General features: G+C 42.9%; 1 protein-coding gene across 3 annotated transcripts in view; it reads left to right on the top strand.

Annotated features, from left to right (window-relative positions):
* Positions 1 to 21332, top strand: part of MKLN1 (muskelin 1) — a 94071-nt gene that overhangs the window by 17092 nt on the left and 55647 nt on the right. Inside the window, exons 3-6 of one of the 3 annotated variants that reach the window (XM_051795221.1) lie at positions 5044 to 5186; positions 6585 to 6673; positions 12634 to 12743; positions 16548 to 16740. In XM_051795221.1, coding sequence (XP_051651181.1) covers positions 5044 to 5186; positions 6585 to 6673; positions 12634 to 12743; positions 16548 to 16740 — 535 coding nt within the window. Of the gene's footprint in view, positions 1 to 5043; positions 5187 to 6584; positions 6674 to 12633; positions 12744 to 16544; positions 16741 to 21332 lie in introns of those variants that run through there. The other 2 variants (XM_051795222.1, XM_051795223.1) reach the window with 2 other exon arrangements.

Raw genomic sequence — 21332 nt, 5'->3', positions numbered from 1 at the left:
TTGATATATACACATAGCTTTTAATCCCCCAAATAAACATCACATATCCTATGGAAAATGAAGCTGCAAAGCTTCATTTTATGGGTGGTGTGTTGGCAGCACTTCAGTTAAAGCCTGGTCACTTGTGCGGTGACGCATTTGTTGGAGTGTGTGGGTGGCCACAATAGTCCGGAGAGGAAGCGAACGAAAACTCAGGGAAATAAAGCTCTCCTTGTTCCCAACTTTATGGGCTGAAAACCAGGGCTAAGACACAGCACAGGGTCTCATGTCAGTCCTGCTCACGGGGACGTGCTGGGAGATGGTTTAATGAGCTCCAGTCGCTCGTGTTTGTCCCGTCAGTGTCTCACCTGAACGTCAGGGCTTAGCAATTCCCTGCCGGGGTGAGGATGCTGTGCTACCTTAGAGGTAGAAGTATGAGTGAATCCCTAAACATTGATTTATTCCCTTCCCTTGTTGAGTGAGAAGTGAAACAAAACCTCCCCAGGCACCTTTTCTTTCACAATGTTCCTCTTGCTGGGATGAGCACGAGCTGGAAGAACATAGGTAAGAACCTCAAAATGTGTTCAGTAGCTCCATGAAAATGCAGTAAGTGTGCTGGAATCTGTATCAAACCTTTTTGAGGAAGGGAAGAGAATGAAAGTGGAAATGTGGACACTTGAAATGCTGCCACGTGACTGTATTTAGTAAAGGGTTTTCCTGGCTTTATGGGTATGGTAGAGTTAAGTAATTCTCATGGCCTTGAAAGCCACCAGTTGGTTATGAATGAGTGCCAGTGAAAGGAAATACATCTGACAGCTGGTTTTCTGTTTATTAAATTAGATATCTTTCTTGAGTCTTGAAATAGATGACCCAGAAATTATATATTTAATAACAAACCTGTTATGTAGTAACCTATTCAAGCAGGAGAGGGCTGATGGGTCTATTTTTAATCCAGTTTTCAGTTTACATAGGAAGTGTGAAGCAATGAGGCTGGTGATGCTGAAGACCACAGCTCTGTCATAAAGGCTCATCCTGATGATTCTAGTGATGGTCTGACACAGAACAACATCTAATTTCCCTGAGTGGCTTGATTAATAATACGTAGAACAAAAGGATAGATTTTTATTTAGCCACCAACTTAATTGAAAAAGCAATCAGGAGGTTTGTGTCGTGGACAAGAACAGCTCCTGTTATTTTGTTATGTTGTGGTGGTTATTTTTACCTGCAGTACAAGTTTCACTACTCCATAATAAAAAAATGCTTAAAGAGAAAGAAATTAATAAATTACAGTGTGACTCTAATTGCACAGGCAGCTTGTGCAGTGCAGTTTTGAATGATCACAGAATCAAATAGGTTGGAAAAGACCTCTGAGGTAGGGTCCAACCTTTGACCAAACACCATCTCATCAACCAGACCATGTCATTAGGTGCCACATCCAGTCATTTCTTGAACCATTCCAGGGATGGTAACTCCACCACCTCCTGGGTAACCCATTCCAACCTTGTGGATTTTGAAATGTGAATTTTGAATACTGGACGAGCATATGTAGAAAGTTAGTGGCATTGTGGACACAATTGGTTCTGCATCTGGGAAGACTAGTTTTCCTCTCTTGATTTCCATCCTACTCAGTAGATTGCATCAGGAATTAATGTAAAGTACATTAATAAAATTTACACTCAGTTGTGTGATGCAGAAGCTTTCATACGGTTGTCATCAAATGGTAGCACAGACCAGAGCTTCAAAAGAGTTTGGAATTTGCTGCAGCTCCCAGTGTGACAGGGCTGAATTTACTGTATTTTGGGTGCAGTGTAATGAGCTGTTGGGGTGCTGAAGTGCTATACATGACTTTACTCTTTGTGCATCTTCACTTACAAATGTGTTGAGTCATAAACCAGAAGTTTTACTCTTCAAATGTTTTGTAGCATCTCTTTTGTAAGTGTTGTAGTTCGAGGCTTAAACAGTTGGGCTGAGGTTTTTGCTCAGTTATTCCAGTTAGTGTCCTTGTGCCCTGTTTTAACGAACAAACTCTTGAGTTTATAATTTGGACTTTTGGAATACTGCGCGAATACGTGGACATTAAATGTACTGATGTTGCTTATTGCAATGGGAAAAGTGTCAAGTATCTTGGTGTATGTATTGGCCTGAAATCTCATAGACTTGTTCTCTCCAGGTTGAATAAATCACTTGGTCTTACATACAGTTCTGCCACTTCTTTCAAAGCCATAGAGAATAGTCCGTGGTGGCTACAGTCCTGGTAGCAGTCCAGAAATATCCATGCAGCCCAGCTGTTTGCAGCTCTTGAGGCAAAGTGTTTTTTCAACATCAGTGAGATTTGTTGCTGGTACCCACAGAGTGGCAGCAGTGTGTGTGTTTAGAAACCCAAAAAGTATGTTATGTCTGTATTTTTATATATATCATAGAATTGTGGAATGGTGGGGGTTGAAAGGGATGTTAAAGATCATCCAGTCCCAACCCCCTGCCATGGGCAGGGGCACCTCTGCTATCCCAGGTTGCTCCAAGCCCTGTCCAACCTGGCTTTGAACACCTCCAGGGATGGGGCAGCCACAACTTTTCTGGGCAACCTGTGCCAGGGCCTCACCACCCCCACAGTAATGAATTTCTTCTTAATATCTAACCTAAATTTCCCTTCTTTCAGCATAAAAGTCCTTCAGTTTGTGTGTGTATATGCATTAAAAAATACACAAGTCCATACCTAGGTACGGGGTTTTAAAGCAAACCTTTAGTTTCCATATCAGTCAGTGGATAAATTCACAAAAAGGTTGTGTTTAGCTTTTGTGCTTCTATTTTCTGTGGGGTCTGTGTGACTCAGCAGGTGGTGGGATGTGTGGAAGTGGGAAGGAGGGCTGCAGAGTTCCCTTCTGTCTGTAGGGTTAAGAAATCACTGCTGGCCCTGTGGAGTAATTGCTGTGCTTTGCTCCCTTCGGGGCACGAAGGGTTTAAGTGCAGTCCTGCTTTTCTCTCCCATAATTTAGGCTAAGAATTGAATAATGCAGGACGACCTTTGTGCCAAGGTTTTGCAAGTCTTGTGTGGTACTTGAGAGAGAGTATGTGTTCATGGCCCAGGCATTAGGTTTGGGATTCCAGCAGGATTAAGAATTGCAATTGCTGGTAGTGCTGGCTTTGCTTTTCCAGCTTCGGGAGAAATCTGCAGGGAAGATACGATGGTGTGGGAGGAGTTCTTAGACGTTGTGTACTGTCTGTTCTGCATGGGAATTTTGGCAGCAGGCTGTGCCATGTATCAAGTACTGCCTTACTCATTACAGGACTGTCCTTTTGCTCATCCTTTCCTCTCCTCTGCTTTAGAAAATAAGTTTTCTATATAGAACTTCAGGGGTTTTTTTTGGAATTTTGGAGAGTATTTTGAGACAAAAGCGTGGCTTGCTGCAGGTTAAACTAACAGTGGGTTCTGATATTTAGGTGGATGGTGTTCTTCACAAAACTAGGAATTTTTCATTAAGAAAAATCTGGAAGTGCACCAAAGCATTCTTCTGTTGTACCCTCGCAGTGCTGACACTGGTTTATTTTCTTCACTCTGGAAAAAATTTGAATTGCTGGAAACATCTTTGGCAGTAAATCATCTTCTGTTAGGTATCTGCCCAGTCTGCATCATCTGCAACTGTTGTATGTACAAGTATTTCTTTCAATCTAAGCTTCTTGTGAATGTAGTGGGAACCAGCTGCTGGGAACCTTTATCCATCCCATCTTTATCCTGGTGCTCTCCAGAGTGATGTCAGTCCTGCTCATTGGTTGAGAATTAGTAGCTCTAAATGGATGGGCAAGTTTGTTCTTCTCTCCCAGGAGTTACTCTTCTAGGGTAAGGTTCTCCTACTGATGGAGCTGTTTGTCCTAAGCAGAGTGATGTCAGTGGCACTTGATAGGGAGACTACTCAGTCTCTACTCAGGATCCACAGAAAACAGCCACACATATGCAAAATACTCTGCTTGATGTCGATGAAAGACATCAAGCAGAGTATTAATAAGGTGTCATGTCTGGCTTGGCTGCTTGGAGGGACAGGGCCACCAGCAGAGCCTGTGGTGGGAGGTGTCCTACAGCTCTGTGCTGATCTACTTGTGCTGGAGTCCTGATGGGGTTTTGTAACAAAATCCAGCACGATGAGTAATTGTGATTCTGCGCTTTGCCTCGGTTCCCCGTGTGCTCTGCTTAGTTCGGAGAAATCAGGGAAAATAAGAATTAAAGGCGTTGTTTTCAGGTGTGAAACTCCACGTGTTCTGCAAAACAGGATGTCTCTACACTCCCCCCAAGACCTGTTTGGTGGGGAAGGTGCTCAGTGGTCCCCGATGAATGGTGCAAGTGCTTCCCTGCTCCTGCTTTTCCTTGGGAACAGCCCTTTTCCTCCAGTAGTGCCGGTGAAGGTGGTAGCTGGAGCCTGAGTATAAATCACCTGACTATTCACACACTGATGTGTCCCCACGGTGTAAGAGGGCAGCAAATGTCCACAAGTTCACATTTTCATCATTTTCTGTGCAAAGACCCTTTATTGTCACGAAGTGGCTCAGTTTTATTTGGGATGGTTAATAAGCAGTTGGTTCCTGTGTTCTCCACGCACCAAACTTTGTGCTCAGTGGTTAAACAGCGTCAGCCCAGAGAGGAAAAGTAATTTGATGTTCTCTTAGCATGTGGAACATGCTGTATTTATCTAATTGTGTATTCAGTTTAGGTTTCATTTCAGGCTGTGGTGGGCGTTTGAATCTTCACTCCCTGTAGTTTGATCCTATTTGCCAGATTTCAGGAAGTCTTGCGTCCAACTTAAAGGAACGTATGTAAGTCCTGAATAGAATTGCTAGGAATAGATAGTTCAACCACATCTTTTTCCCGGATAAACTGCTTTTAAAGGAATATTCCGAAAAAACCCTTTTCTTCATTCCAGTACAAAGGAGAAAATATAATAATGGAGAAGTTTCATCTTCAGTTTACAAAGCTAAAAGAATGAAAGTGAATTTTTGGAGGCTGTAATGCTTCTCCCTTAGTGTGTTTTGCAGCCCTGGCTTTAATATTAAAATCCACTGTTCTCTCTTCCACAGTATTTGATTCTGAAACTTGAAAGACCTGCCATAGTCCAGAGCATCACGTTTGGCAAATATGAGAAAACACACGTCTGCAATTTAAAGAAGTTTAAAGTTTTTGGTGGGATGAATGAGGAGAATATGACAGATCTCTTATCCAGGTAAGACATGATTCCATCAGCTATGGAATTGTAAAGGCTGGACCAAAATGCTCTTCCCCCCTGGTTCCCGAGCAGACGCAGCCACCAGCGGAGCAGAGCTGTGGTTGTGATCCTGCAATTATCTGCCCTCATGTTTACGGTCAGGTCAGAGCAGCAATCCCAACACTCACTTCAGGAAGCCTTCCTGATCCTGCTCTAACCACAGAGGATTTGTGGAGAGCGAATTTGGGGATTTGGAAGAGCTGAGAGCAGGGTGCAGCGTTGGTGGATTGTGATTCCTTCCTTCCCTGTGCTTGAGGCACAAGAGAAATGATTCCCCAGGTGCATAACTTTGAAGTAGCTTTTAAAAGCCCAAGTAAGCTCCCTAAAAACCTCATTGCAGCTGTAAAGATCTGAACTAGTCATCTGCTCTGCCTTTCCTCAAATGGGTAAATAAATTAAACAGGCAAATGGGAAAAAACCTGCATTTTCCTTTGTTTAGTTGGATGTGGTAGTTAGGGTTGGATGAGGACTGAAGAAAGAGCCTTTTGGCTGTTCACGTTATCCAGAACTCCAGAGTAGTTGCCAATGTAAATTTGCAAGGGCCTTTTAAGGACCCTGCTGTTTCAGAAAGGGAAATGAGAGTTAAATATCCAGGAGTACAAGAGAAGCAAGAACTAGTCTATTTTGGGAGGCCTCCAGAAGAGAAGTCCACCTCCAGGAATGTATGGGCGTACATCATCTGTAGCCAAGCAGAATAGCCATGGGGAAACATGGGAAGTTCTGTGTTGCAGGTATTCTTCATGACCATATAGAAACCATCCACAACCCTTCCCACCCTTCTGCCCTCTTTAGATAGACCAGTGTTGCAATTTGCCTTTATTGCTCCTACAGCTGTGAGGGAAGAGGTCTTAGTATTGTAATAATTATTGATATCTAATGTAATTTCACTTGTGCTGAAGTTTAATAAAAATCCTCATTTTGGGACCTGTACTTGCATCTTCAATAAAAATGAACTTAAGGTTTTTGATAAATTATACTAAATATTTGATATTTTTATGAAGTAATGCCCATAAACGGATCAGAAAGCACTTTGTCAGGGTGATAATTTTGAGATTTGATCCTTCTCCCTCTGGAGAATGGAAAAGCTCAGTTCAGCAGATCCTTGGCTGAAGTCACAGGGGCTGGGGAGCAGCACTGAACCAAAGTCAATTCCCTCCCAAAATCACCACCCAGTGCTGCCTCCCAGGGAGACACAAGGTGGTGGAGAACAGCCCAGGCATTGGTCCAGCACGTGTACTTATGATTCAGAGTGATATGAAACAAGCTTCGTGTTTCAGGCATGACCTAGATTGCATTTATTAGCTAGTTCTAAAATACAAGGTAAGATTTAGTAACCTTATTTATTTTTTCCCACAGTGGCTTAAAGAATGATTATAACAAAGAAACATTCACCTTGAAGCATAAAATTGATGAACAGATGTTCCCCTGTCGATTCATTAAGATAGGTAAATGCATTTTTTCAGCATTCTGAGTAGAAAATAATCTCTTCTGATACTTGTGCCGGTCTTGGCACTCGTGACTTCATTGTACTCAGGCAAAGTATCCACAATAGCTGTTCCATTTCATCATCTTGTAGACTGGTTAGATTTGGAACACAGTGAAGTCCTGTTAATAAGAAATAATACCTTCATAATTTAAATCCTGGGGAGTGAGAGCAAAACAAAGTAATTTTCAGAAATACAGTTGTTGAGTCAACTTCATTGTGGGAGAAGCTACTTCCTGTCCTCCTATAAACTGCTGTACAGAGCTGTAAATAACTCATTAAGCTAAGTACCAGTCAAAGTTTGAAAAAAACTTGAAACCTTTCGTTCTCAAACATGCTTGTGACACATAAAGCAACAGCCGGAGCCTCCCTTGTTCTCTTCCTGCTACTCTAATATTGTGTCTCACCTCTGGGTAAAGATGTCATCCAGGGGCACCAGAAGGATTGTACCTCTGGTGTCTGGTTTGGCTGGAGGGGATTGCTGAGGGGGCATGGGGGTGTGTGATGGGAGCAGGGGTGAGGATCTCTTTCTTGCTTCCTGCAGGCCAGAGAGAACAGGAGTCTTAGTTCTTGGATTTAATTCAAGAATTTGGAGCCTTTTGGCTTGCTCACTAAATTTATCTTCCCCTTCCTAACTACTGAGATAGTACAAGAATGACTGGTTTTAAAACTAAATGTTTAAGGTTAAAAATAGGGGAAGGAGGTAGTTGCTGAAAAAGGAGGTAAAGATCCTATTGGCTAATTTAGATGAATTTAGGAGTGTTTAGATGTGTTGGGTAGTTCTTTTGCCAAGACTCAGCTGATAGTGGCTGTGTAGGGGCACCCTGGGAGCCCTTTGCTCTGGTGTGTTTTACACAGCTTTCTGAATCTCCTCCTGTTTGCCTGAGGAACTGAAAGCCTCAGGCTGGGAATCCAGGAATCATTTGTGTGCCATAAACGGTGGGGTTTCCTGTTCTTGGAGAAGTAGAGGATTTGGTTGTTCTTTGGGTTTGTTTCTGGCTGCTACTTTTGGAAGCATCTGTAGCACTTGGCTTTAGGAAACCTCAAGAGTAGCAGAGGATTAGAGTTAAAGGTTGACTACATAAGGGAAGTTAAAATAATTTTTTTTTTTTAATTTCTTATTCTGAAGCTTCCAGCATTAGGTTTTTGGGAAATGTTATTTTTTTGGGGGCTAAAAGCAGCAAGTAGTTCCTGGAGGGCTAAGAGGGCCAGTGCAGAGATTACTGGCTTCTTCTCTGAGTGTTTAAATTGTATTCCAGGAAAGTGTGTTCTGATGTAATGAAGTGTAGCACTAAGCTGAAGCTTGTTAGGATGGTGAAATGATGATTAATTTCTACTACCAGGATTTTTTCTCTGACATGGAATGAGCAGCTTGTTTTGTTGGAATGGGATCTTTATGTAGCCCTTTTCCCAAGGGCATGTAGTGACAGGACAAGGGGGAATGGCCTTAAACTGAAGGAGGGTAGATGTAGATTGGATATTAGGAAGAAATCCTTCGTTGTGAGGGAGGTGAGACACTGGTACAGTTTGCCCAGAGAGGTTGTGGACTCCCCATCTCTGGAAGTGTTCAAGGCCAAGTTGGAAGGGGCTTGGAGAAACCTGGTCTAGTGGAAGGTGTCCCTGCCCATGGCAGGGGGTTGGAACTAAATGATCTTTAAGGTCCCTTCCAACCCAAACCATTCCATGAGTCAGCATCCTATATGATATACATTAATATTAGATTTGGATTGAGCTGTCACTTGTTCACCAGTTACAGCTTGAGATGAGTTGTCCTTTAGCTCTATCTTGAGGCTGCCTTCCATGAAGAAATTCCTGTGCTAGAACAGAACTGGAAATGATCTTTTCACCCAAACCTGTGAAAACCTCAGGTTGGTGGCTGGTGTCACTTTGTCTATGACATTGTGAGAGTGTTTTTTGCTGTGAAACAACTGCAAAACAATGTTACGAAATTCCGTTATTTTTCAGATTCACAGCTTGAAAATGTTTTGAGTTTGTTAGAATTTCCAAGCTGTTGGCCAAAGTAACTCCAAATTTCAAGCACCGTGCTGTGTTCCTCCTAAGTCTGCCAGGAAACGAGGCCAAAATCTGCCCTTTCGGACTCTTGGAGACTTGACACCACCAGAGTTCCTGTGATCAGTGAGGTTTGGGTTTTGGGAAAGGCATTGGCATTGGGCAGCATTTGCATCAGGAGTTTGCTTTATAATTCTGCAGATCAGCACAGAGACCTTACAACACCACTGTTAATATACAGAGAGGTTTTTAGGGAGGGACAGAGCAGGAGGAACCTGGCATGGGTTGATGTGGGAGAGGGTAAAATTCATCCTACAGCTTCCATTGCTCTCATATCAAAGGAAGTTTCAGGCTCATAGAAAGCAGAAAGAATAATCCCTCTCCTCCTGTCAAGAGAAGCCTTGCACTTCTGTTAGTTTAATTAGTTCAACTTCAGTTCCTGAGCACTGAAATGCCCAGTTGTGCAGCTTTTGACCTACTTGACAGGTAATTTTTACATTTCATGTAGCACCTCATTACAGAACTGGAGAGAGGGAAGAAGATACTTATCTGGACAAAATATCAAAAAAATAATCTTTTTAATGTCTGTGAGCTTTGTTTTTGGCTCTGCTCTTGTGATTCCTCCAAGCAGAGATTTTTCTGTGCTGTGTCCTTGAAAGCAGAAGGTGCAAAGACTGATTGCAGTGAAAGATGAAAAATTCTAGGTGTGATTCTCATGCCAGTTCATTACAAGCATGGGAGTTGCTAACCAGGCTTCAAGATTTTTAAGCTTTGGTGTAACAAATCTGACCGATTTTTTTTCTTCATGGATGTTTTCTTAATTTTTAAAAGCATACACTGTCTGTCTGTGCCTATAGATGAGGGAAACAGAAATCACCTTGTGAGAGGTATTTCAACTTATTGTGCTGTTTTTAGTGCCTCTGCTACTGTCTCCTCTAATACAGAGTCACAGTCCTTGTCTAGGCATAGCTATTACTGAGAAGTATCCCCTAAAATCATCCTTGTATGGATTAAGAACTGTTTAAGTGACTCAAATGCCTTCTACTTCTTAGAAGGATATTGATTATTTTTTTTTTAATTATTATTTTTCCTTCTGCTTGACTCCTCTCACTGTGGAGTGACAGTTCAACTGTTAAGAACAGTTACACGTGTTTCAGGATGGATTGCTGTAGTACCTGCAGAAAAAAACCAGGCATGCTGAGGGGACTTTATGGTAAAAACTGGAGGAATAATGTAGCTTTGGGCTTTTAACACCTTTAATTGCAGTGTATTTCCACCTCAGAGATGTGCAGGAAAAAACTACTTCCTTGCTGCACTTAGTGTCTCCTCCTTCCAGGTTTAAGTCAGATTTTGGCTGCTCTAACAGGACATTTGTCTGAAGAGCTGAGCACACCTCAAAAAGGAGAGGGATGAAAAAAAAAAAGGGTGAGAGGGGTCTCCTGGGAGCCAGAGGAGAGGATAAAAAGTGGGGAGATGATCCAGGAGAACACTTGAATTTGCTGAACTGGAGTAGAAATCACATTCCATTTTCAACCCTTCTACTTTGTTTCTTTCCCTGCTCCTATGGAGGAGCTGATGAAGATCAGCTTCAGCTTTCTCTGTCTGGGGAAGAGTTTTTCAGCACTAGGGAGGCATTTGCCTTGCATTCCCTATACAGTTTAATATCTGTACTTTCCTTGGAATAGATTGTTGCACCATGAAAGTCTTGATGTTAAAATCACCATTTCTGGTGTTTTGTTTCCTTTTTGCAAAAAAGACTGTTGGGAGCTGAGTTAGCTGTGGGGAGGAGAAGTGCCAGCAAGTTGATGGCTTTGCATTTTGGTGGTTGTGAGAGCTGTCCAGGATTCTTCTGTGCACCCCAGTATATTCTTTGGTGTTGTAGTTGGCTACAAAGAGATGAATTGTGAATTTTTTTTTTCTGGGAGAAGCTCACTGAAGTTCTGAGGAGAACTGCTGAAGAGAAGTACAGGTGGATACCTCTGTTCTCTGAAAAGAGGTGAGAAGGTGGTAGTACTTGGTTTGGTTTTTCACCCGGTAAACTTGGTGTGAGGAAATTGGCCTCAGGTTCACCTCAGGAAATTCATGGTCTGGGTGCATTTGAGGTGGTCTGTGGTTCAGTTCAGTGTGTCAGTGCAGTGAGCTGCTGGTCTTTGATCTCTGTACCTGACCAGAGATCAGATTTAACTTCAGTTTGGTCTGGTCTGTGCGTTCAGGTCTGAAGACAGACCCAAGGTGTTACCTTTACGTGTGGTATTTTCAGTCTGCTGCATTAATGGGGAGGATATCCGGGATCAAACTGATCTCTGTGCTTGGATTTAGAAGTAGGAATGTTTTGTGCTATTAAAGGACCATATTGGCAGCACTCACCTTGTGTGGAGGACAAAAGTAAGCAAGAAGGAAGTTTCCTGGGCAGAGTGTGTGGACTGTGGATGGGAGACAGGTGACTCGTGGTTTTTCTGACCAGTTCACATCTCTCTTGTCTCCACAAACATGCACCTAAAAGGACCTGTTCTGAAAGCATCTTGCTTTGCTTTGTGTGCTGAACAATCAAGTAGAAATAAGCTCTTGGAAAAGATGATTTGAGAGCTGTAACATAGAAAGTTCCTACTTATGGATATTAAAGTCAGTTAAGAGTTGCATATACAAAGTCTCTTTGGATCTTTTCTAAAAAATCTTTACTCTGGATGGTTGTTCCCAGAAGTTATAATGAGCCTTTAGAAATAGGTTGGTAAATACACCCTCTAAAACTCAAGGAAATCAGGTGTTTGAGCATGTGCTTTGTGCCCAAACACACTGCAGAAAATAATAGATGTAGCTTGTTTGAAGTATAAATACTTAAGAACCTTTAAGAGCTCAGGAACAACTTTTTGATAAGCTTGGGGTTTTTTGTTCCCTCATGGAGTAGGAGTAGGTCAGAAAAACCTTAGTTCAACAGAGTAATCTCAGTGGTATTTGATAGTGGTTTGAAAGACAACAAGTAATTTCTCTGTGGCAAAAACAGTGGAAGGGAGGAGGTAGTGGACTCCTTGCTGTTGCTGGTAACTGCACATTCACCTCTAATACTGCCTTTTCCTGTTTATCAGTTACAGTCAAATACAAAGGAACCAAAAGTATTTGAAATGAAACCACTTGATTTCACTGCAGTTTTTAGGAGTCAGAGTTCACACACAAGTTTTCGGGGAGTTGGAGCTGCTTCAAAAAGCAGAACCAAGTCTTAACCTACAGATTAATCCTGAGATCAGTGCAAGGCCTCAGATACTAACCCAGAGTGGTAGAGGAGCTGTAGGTGAGAGGCTGCAATGTCTTTCATGGGTCCTTTAGTATTTTAAGTACATTTGTTCCAATACTCAGATAAAATAGTTTCAGCATAAACCTGCACAGATTAAAGCTTTAAAAAAAAATTAGAGTTTTTAAATTGGGAACTGACAGTTATCCCTCCCTCCCTCCTCCACAACTTGCAGATGTTACTAATTTTGTAAAATTTAAAATACCCAAGCTTCTTGTCTTCACCATTAGGGAAAATAATTGTTGCTGACAAATGGGGAAATAAATGTACTATGAGGAGCAAATACTGTCGCTAGTGTGCTCGTGATTCCCAGCCTTGTCAAAGCTTGTTGCCTCTTGGAGCTGTTTTAAATGATAGTATTTTTGCTCTTTTGCTTAAAGCAAGCTTCTGCTTTGTAATGATCTTCTGTGTTAATGTTGCTCAGCACAGGTTGCTTTAAATGACAAGTTGAGCATGATGTATTCAGTAATTTTCATAAGCTTAGTTAAACAAACTAGAACTTAAGTCAAATCTGAAATAGTAAAATTTGTGTAACCTTTAAGAGCATTCTGTTGCAATAGTACTGTGTAATGCAGTGGTTGTTTGATGTTTATGCAGCCTTTTTCTCCTTTTCCTTTCTTCTCCAGTTCCACTCTTGTCCTGGGGGCCTAGCTTCAATTTTAGTATCTGGTATGTTGAACTTAATGGCATTGATGATCCAGATGTGGTCCAGCCGTGCCTCAACTGGTACAGCAAGGTAGGCCTGCATTTTAGATGCCTTTTTTGTTTGAAGATTCCTGGTCTCAGAATGTTGTGAAACTTGTCTTCCTGGAATTGATGTGACCTTTTCACTCCTTGAATATCAGAACCAGCAAAAACTCAGACCACATGGCTGACTTTGACTCGAAGGGAATCTTTTTGAATTGCATCTGCTTGTTCTCTTTGAGAAACCAACAAAACAGTCTCAAGAAACCCCAAAACCACTACAAAAACCTGCCACGTAGACACCATAAGAAGAACATAAAACAAAGAAACGCTTACTCAAAGGGGACAATATTAGGAAAATAGTATTTGTATTGGAAGGGAAATGAATCTTGACAAAACCAGATTCCACTTCCCCTCTCTTTTTGCCTTTTGATTAGTCATTCTTTTAAGGTGTCAGTCCGTAGAGCTACGTGAGTGCAGAGGCTTTTGGGTTAGAGGTGCAGCTTTTGTTACAGGGTATATAATGAGCTTGTTTTAAAGAGAATCCGTGTTGGTGTCTTTCCTGTTGCAGCTCCTTACACTTTTGTTGCTTTCTGTGTTTTTGCTGAACACTCTGGAACAGAGTGGGGCCGATGCTGCTGGACTGTGAGATGAGAGATGATTTATGCCATTTGTCACTTTGATAGTTCAGAAGGTTCCAAACGTTATTTGTATAAACAGTGTTTAATTGAGTACAAGAGACGCCTTTCCTGTGGGAGGGAAGTGCACACTGACAACCAGAATTCATTTTGTTGCTGCATGTTATGCACTGGATCTTCTGGAACAATTAATGAGATTCATATTGTGTTGCAGAGGAGACATCCTTCCCAGCTGAATAAGACTGAATAGTGGAGCAATGTATCTCTGCTTCCAAAAGGAAAAGCTTAGAAGGGGATAGAGAGACTGTGTGTGATTAGCAGTGAGACTCTCTCACCAGTTCATGGTGCTGCCAGCGTGGTGAGGAAAATGCGTGACCGTGGTGTCTGGCTCATACCCACTTAAACCAACATCACGAGCTTCTGCAGGGAGGATTTCAATGCAGCCCTAACAAGCACAGGACAAGTTGTCTGTAGCTGCTTTATGATCCAAATGGTGGTGTGGTCATTAGTCAACTGATGATCGATGTCCACTTCTGAAGAGTCAACTTGACAGAAGCTGCTGATGGTTTCCTCTGCTGCCTGTGCACGTGTTGCTGTCTGGCAGTTTGGACCGGTTGCTGCAAGCAGAAAGCTCTGATTTGTATTTTTTTTTGGTTAGGAGCCATCTGATGATGATGATGTCTGCATCTGTTTTCTTCCATCTTATCCCACGGAATCGGCACTTTTCATGGTCAGCATGAGTGTAGTGACAGCTTCTTCAGGGGGTGCCAGCATTGTTCTCCTAAAGCTTGAGAGCCCCAAAGCAGCAAGGCAGAGACTTAGTCATGATGGTCTGGGCCCTGCTAGGATCAGCTGCCAAGTTTTTGGTGATGAGTGCATGTACCACTAATGTTCTCTTCCCTCCCAACCCTGAGAGGCCACTGTTGCTGGATCCACGTAGGAGGATGTGTTGACCCATGTTTTGGGAAAGGCAGGAAGGTTGACCCGTTTCTTTGAGTTGCTGTGAATATTTTCATGCATGTTTTTGGGAATCTCAGAGGCTTTGAAATCTAGTATTTCTTTACTGCCTGTGACATCAGATGAGAAGAAGGTGCTGCTTGAAGTTGCCTGTCCTTTTCGTTGTGTGCCCGCAAAACCTCCCTTTCCTGCAGGCAGTGGAGTTGGGGGTAAGGGATAAGGACTGAAAGCAGCCAGCACACTCCTCAGTTCCCCCCTACTGCTTTCTCCTTGCTGTCCAGCTCAACCTACTGCCTCACAAAAGCCTTATCCCTTTCTCCTGAAGAGTGGGCAAACTTCAGCACCTAAGAAGTGGCAGTTTAATAAGGAGCACATGAACTTATTTTTAATTCTACGAGTGTGTTTGACAGTGTTAATATCTTGGTCTCGTGCTGCTGTTACGTTTTTAACCATAGGAATTATTTACAGATTCAGATCAGAGCTATTATTTGGGTTGTCATCTCTTTAAACCTGTATGACAGCATTTATAAGGGAGCCTTTTATATGCTTTTTATACACCTTTTTGCATAAAAAAGAGGTTTTCATATTTAACTTCTGAAGTAGTACTATGATGTCACTTGAATAGAAACTTTTCTGTAGTATTGAGTGACCAACCTGCACCCAGCAGTCATTCCCTGTTTTAGAAGCCAAGCTCAGTGGAAATACAGCAAGTCTGAATTTTACCTAATTTCTAAACTGGAGGATCTGAAAAAGCAGAAGCTGGTTGTTACTGGTGTGCAACTCTGCTTTTGCTTGCCATCCCTTTGAACAACAGGGGTCTAATTTGGTTTTGGCTTTGATGTAAGTGAACATTTCTTAAAGACAGTGTCTTAGATATCTGTTGGAAAGACAAAAAAACAGTTGTTTTTTGCCAGTTGTGCTGTAAAACTGTTTTAGCTTCAATACTCCTTTGCTGCAGCCTTGCATTCTTATCAGTACGTGTCCTTGGCCTTTTTCATGTGGGCTGGGAACTGGTTTTCTAAAAATGCATAGTTCTGGCTATTTGCAGCTGTGAAATACTGATGGATTAAGAACTAAAAATATATCACATGGCCGTGTTTCTTTTTAGCCGCTTCAGTTTGTGAAATTCTTGCTATCGAGCCATTATTCTGAGAGCACTAATTTTTGTTGAGAGTCAGTGTTAGTTCCAGGTTTTCACAAAGATTCTATTCATTTAAATACCATAAACTTCACTTTTAGCAGTAGTGTCCACTTAGGATTAAAATCTCTTGTCTGTAATTTAATCAGTTTTATAGCTGCTTAAAGTTACGTTTGCTTTTTACCACAGTAGTTGCGTGTTAAAGATGGAAATTAAGATTTATTTTTTTTTTCTTTAATGCCTTAGAATTTAGGTTTGAAGAGTCTATTTAAAATAAGTGGTTCCACTACTTATCACCTTAAAAATCTGTGTTTCTTATGCATGTTGTTAGCAGCTTTGAAAACACAGTGGAAGATTTGGTTGGTTAACAGCACAAACTGTGGGTCTTACTCAGAGTTTACTATTCCCTCACGTGTCTGTGCAGGGATGTTGGACCCAGCGTGGGTTTCTCTCACCTTAGTCACCCCTTTCCACGGTCAGGTGGGATATGGGCAACTGTGGCTCAGAGAGGTTCTGCTTCAAGATGCAGGGGAATATTTAGAAGTTAAAACTTTTCTGTGCACATAAATCCTCGTTGCCGTTGATCCAAAACCCTCACGAACCCGCAGGATTTGGGGCCAGCCTTCAGCCTTTCCATTGCAGGAGTGGTGGTCATTGCAAGTATTCCTATTCTTGTGGCTTTTTTTTTTTTTCCTTCTGCTCCTAGAAAAGCTGTGACCTACTTACTCTTCTAAATTATTTTGTTATGTAAGAGTCATACAATCAAATTATGTAACGCTGATAGTGAAGGCTTTTTCCTGCTCTGCGCTTCGTGTAGGCCTCGAACAGCAGGGCCAAGCAGATGGGGGGGAACTAATGGTCACTCCAGAGATCTGGGACACTGTGCACTCTCTTCTTGTACGCTCATTAAATTGGATGATACCAAGCTGTATAACTTCTATACCGTTGGAAAGTAAATGCCTGCACAGCTTGTAATGTCGTCCACACAGCATTCCTCTGTGAGCTGGCGAGCAATTTGTGCAGCGTGGACAAGAGATCCTGCTCCAGGTTCACAGGTAGCTCCCAGCAGTGCTGGTGGAAGGAAAAATCTACATGTCTCATAGGTTTTCTTGTGTTCCAGTAGTACCGTGAACAGGAAGCCATTCGCCTTTGCCTAAAGCATTTTCGGCAGCACAACTACACCGAGGCTTTCGAGTCACTGCAGAAGAAAACCAAGATTGCTCTGGAGCACCCCATGTTGACAGACCTCCACGACAAGCTGGTGTTGAAGGGAGACTTTGATGCTTGTGAAGAACTGATAGAAAAAGCTGTGAACGGTAAGAGGCTTAGAGGAGTCCGATATGTTAACTATAAAAAATTAGTTATAAAAAACCACCGCATTGAAATATTGCCTTTTTTGAGTGTTAATGTGCTTTGTAGTAGAATTGACTGGTCTGTGTGCTGTTTGATGTCTGGTGTGGTGTGCTGTCAGCTTTTGGGCTTGTGAGTGTGTTATGTGACGAGGGCTAAAAATTCAGTCATGAAATGTCTTGTCACTGCTGCTTTTGGAGTCTCCTTCCCCCAGAGATGACAACGAGGTGCACTTGAGTGGGTAAAGATAAGTTTTTCATGTAAGTGTTGGCAAGCTGAGGGTGGGCTTGACTATCAGGAAAGTCACTGAAGTGGTGAGCAGGGAAGCTGACAGCTGGAGTTCTCCGTGGTGATGTGGATCATGGTTTCTGGTTGGAACTTGCCACCAAGTTGGTGTTCAGGCAGAAGTTTTCATCTGTATCTGGATGAGAGTGCTGGTTTTTCTTACGGGGAAAATAATCCTTGGAGAATGGTGTGGAAGTCAGTGACTAGAGGCAAAACCTGTTTTCCCTTGCAGAGCAGGACCTTGTTGGTTTCATTGGAAATACTATTAATCTTTTACTTGGAAGCTTTCTACTTAAAAACACGGTGTATAAACAGCTCTCAACTCCTAAAAGGAGGGAGATGTACTTTCCGTTGTTAAAATGGGATGCAGAAAGAGTTGGACTATTGCACTGAAGTGTCTCTCAAGACCTGTGCAGCAGTTTTGGATTGCAGTCTGATGAAAGAGTGGTGCTCCTGGCTGTGGGTGTAGTGCTGTTTGAATATGTGCAGTCACTCCTCATGGGACACTTGTGCTGGCATGAGAGGAGAACTGTGTGTCTGATGCCAGTAGAGTCAGGGACTTAGTGAACCAATTTCATGGATATCTGGCACCAGAGATGTTTTTATCTGATTCTGGGCTAATCAGTCGTTTTGTAATACCTTTGGATAGATGCTGGTGTACCTGCTTGACTCCAGCTTGTACCACTGAAGTTGGTAGTGATTCTCAGAATTTGATAGCAGTGATAGCTTTAAAATCAAGAATTGTCTTCCATGAAAATCCACCATCTTTTTGTGACTAAGCTGTTCAACTGAGCACAGTTTTAGGGAGCTTATTGTAACAGGTCGTCCAGAACTGCAGTGAGTGGTTTTCTGTGTGTTTGGCTCAAGGTTTCTTAGGCAGAGCAGCTGAGCCCTGCCCTGTGCTGAGCTCCAGGAGCAGCTACAAGTGTTGAGACTGAGAACAGCGTTCATCCTTGCCCTCCTGAGCCCGTGGAGTGTTGTTGGCTGGGATGGGAGCGTGAACAGCTTCCTGCAATGCAGGGACATTGTGCAACTGGCAGCTTCCTCCTGAATCCTTAAGGCAAGGGAGGATTGCAGGCTGGAAAAGCAGCAGGGAGCTGTGGCTGGCTGTTACTGTCTGTGTCACAAAGACACGAGTGCCTGGGGGAGCTGATGAGCCCACCAGGATGCTACAGCAACCAGAGGAGCGCTCTGTGCTGATGGTGATGATTTTATCATTACACAGCCTTGGCTGTGACTTAATCTCAGTGCCTGGAGGCCCTCCTCTTTCCACTTCATTGCAGGCTGGAGTAGGGACTCGAATAGAATTTCACTCAAAGTCTAGAATGTGCTGAAAAAGTTCCCTCAAAAATGGACTTTTTTTCTTGGGCACTAATGAAGTGAATGTTTGTAACTTTTTTTTAAATTTGTTATATCTTTATTTCTTTTCTACTTAATATTTGACATTTATTTCATCCAGCAGTTTTCCCCTAGGACTTGAGCTGAGCTGGTGTATGTTGAGAGCGGGGTTGCTGTCCACAGTGCTCAGCTTTTCCAGGGCTGGAAGTACTGGCAAAGGACTCTCCTGGTAGTTGAAAACAAGACCTGCAGTCTTCTGTCTGACAAACAGACACTTGTTCTGTGTCAGATTTGATGTGGACAGTCCTGCTTCCCTGGTTCTTGAGATCATTCCCTCTAGGAAGGCTGAGGAGCTCAACAACCCTTAAGCAAATGGGAGGAATATGCTGTAGCTTGTTTTATCAGTCCTTTTTTTGTTCCAGCAAGTACAGAAGCATGTCTTGCTCGCAACAGACGGTGGGTAATTTAGCAGGAGAGTCTTCAAGAGCATCATTGTTTTGTAACTGCTTCTGAGGGACAGAAAAATATGTGTGAGGGTGTTTATTTTGCTGCACTTTAATCCGGCACCTGGCCAGCTGAAATTAAATGTCAACGTGCACATCTCCCATTGCTCTGTTGGTCATCCTTAATGATTTTGCTTGTCTTGGAATATATTAACCTTCCTTCCCCCATCCTCCTACCATTCTTTATGCTGCCTTCAGCTCTTGAGCTCTGTCGCCTCCCAGCACCCTCCGGAGGGAAGTGCCATCTATCCCGAGACACGGAGGCTGCAGCCCATATTTGCTTTAAGCTGACACAACTGCAGGTTTTCCCTAACTGGGTCAGTTGTGCCCTCACTCAGGACACTGTGTCCCCTGGCACTGGTGCTCTTGCTGCCTCATGGCAAACCTGGGCATGGAGCTGTTCAGGCTGTGATGGGACAGCGGACAGGACAAACCTCTTCTGATAACCACAAAACTGCAGCTGGAATAGTTTGTCAGGAGTTGTGCAAGGTGGCAGTCAAAGTGTTGAATATCACTGGTACTTAACTGGTGCTGGTGGGATGGGATGGGAATAGATGTCTTCAGCCTTTAGCACGTTCTCCTGCAGTTTTCCTACCTCCTGCTCCCTGTGGTGCTCCACTGTCCTTAGTCTGCTCTGCATGTCTTAAGCTCCTCAGCATTTTCTGAGCAACCTGGTCTGATAAAAGGTGTCCCTGTCCATAAGGACCTGACCCTTCCATAAGGGTTGGAACTGGTTGATCTTTAAGGTCCCTTCCAACCTGGGCTGTTCTACGATGATTTATTACCATTTTACTTTCTTAGCAGCTCTGTTGTGAAGTCTCCGTAGCTGCTGCTTAGTCTCTAAGGTGTGGGTGTTCTTACCACTGAGCTCCTCTCTCTGATGTGTTGCTTTTCCAAATAAAAGCGGATTAACTTTGGTCCCGTGTCTGTGTAGTGTAGCTGAAGTGTAGAGTTAATTGAGACATACAGATCCTTAAATTATCCCTGAAATCGTTCAAAGAGCGGCCTGTTCTGCTGCAGGCCGGGCATGAATATGTGAACTCCTGACCGCTCGCTGATCTGGGAGTTCATTGCCTTAAAGGCACAAACAGAAGTGCAGCGAGGTTGACAGAGATACTGCACACTCAGTTCAGCCTAAAATGTCTCCTGGAGAGGCCGAGCTTTGCAGTGGTGGGTATTGAAAAAGCGGCGACGCGCTGCATCTCTCGCGGGGCCATTTCCATAGGCTTAGTCATGTAGAAAAAGAGTAGGTGGTCAAGAATTAGCGCTGGCAGAGCTAACTCTTGTTCTTTTGCATTGCTAATGACGAGCGCTGTCTTCCACCTCACATCACCAGATGATTTCTTTTGAGAGCTCGGTGGCAGGCAGCCACACTTCGCCCGCAGATTCTTTTGACTCGTGCGTTACACTTCGAAAACGGGCAAATGGAAACTCTGGCAGCTGCCTGACTTCCTCTCAAAAAGAAAAGGGTCCCTTAAATCTCAGCTGGTTCACAGACTCGGTTCAAATGTTTCGCATTTGGATCCGTTCCTATAGCTCTTGGGCCTATATTATTGAAGGGGAAAAAAAATCTGCTTAATATTCCTGCAAGAGAGTATGTGGAGTGCAAATTACTTAGTTGAACTGCCTGCAGCTCCTGTAGACATGGAAAGCTGCTTGGAATGGATGGAAGATCTGCTCGGTTCGTATTAGTATTCCAGGGACTGAGGTGTTCCTTGTGGCACCGCTCGTGTCAGGGTGTGACATGTGTTTATCTGGTGACAAGTGAGCCCTGCACAACAAACAAGAAGTAACGATGCACAGCCTGCAGGCTCCGACGTCTCCCAAAACTCGGGATGTGCAGGAACAGGATGCACAGGAACAACTGTATTCCCCTGGGAGCTCTAGACAGACTCGTATACCTTAATTTTACCATCCAATATTGTTTGGATTTGGTTCTGAGAAAGTCTGGTTGCTGCTCTGTATGCTCAGATATATGGAGGGGAAGGGCTGGCTAGGGATCCAAAGCCTGTCCTAAGTAAATGGTAGGGTTTGTGTGGAAGAGGGATAACTTATAGGGACTTGAGAGCAGACCTGGTTTCATTTTTGCGAAGAACAAAGTTGAAGAAAATATTACAGCTCTGAGGCTGGAGAAAAAACCCCATGTTTTTCCTTGTTTCTCCCAAGAAATTATCAAGTAATGGCTGAATGTGTTCTGGATATTTTTCTTTGGTTTGAGAAAAATCATAATTCTTTAAAAATCCAAAGCCCAACTCCCAGAACTTATGGGTCACTCTGAAGTGTTTTCAGCCATTAGCAGTGAAGTGAATAGATTTTAGTAATCCTATCTGCAAATGTGTTGTCTAGAAAACCCCCAAACTTAATATAACTTGTTCCTGATTGGCTTCAGCAAGTTAAATATTTTTGTCCATGGTGTTTGTCCTAATCCTTTC

This window comes from Manacus candei, unplaced genomic scaffold (assembly GCF_025592945.1).
Source record: "Manacus candei isolate 608988 ecotype Guabito, Panama unplaced genomic scaffold, ASM2559294v1 h1tg000042l, whole genome shotgun sequence".
NCBI lineage: Eukaryota > Metazoa > Chordata > Aves > Passeriformes > Pipridae > Manacus > Manacus candei.
The sequence above is the reverse complement of the archived record's forward strand: the minus strand, read 5'-3'. Positions and strand labels throughout refer to the sequence as shown.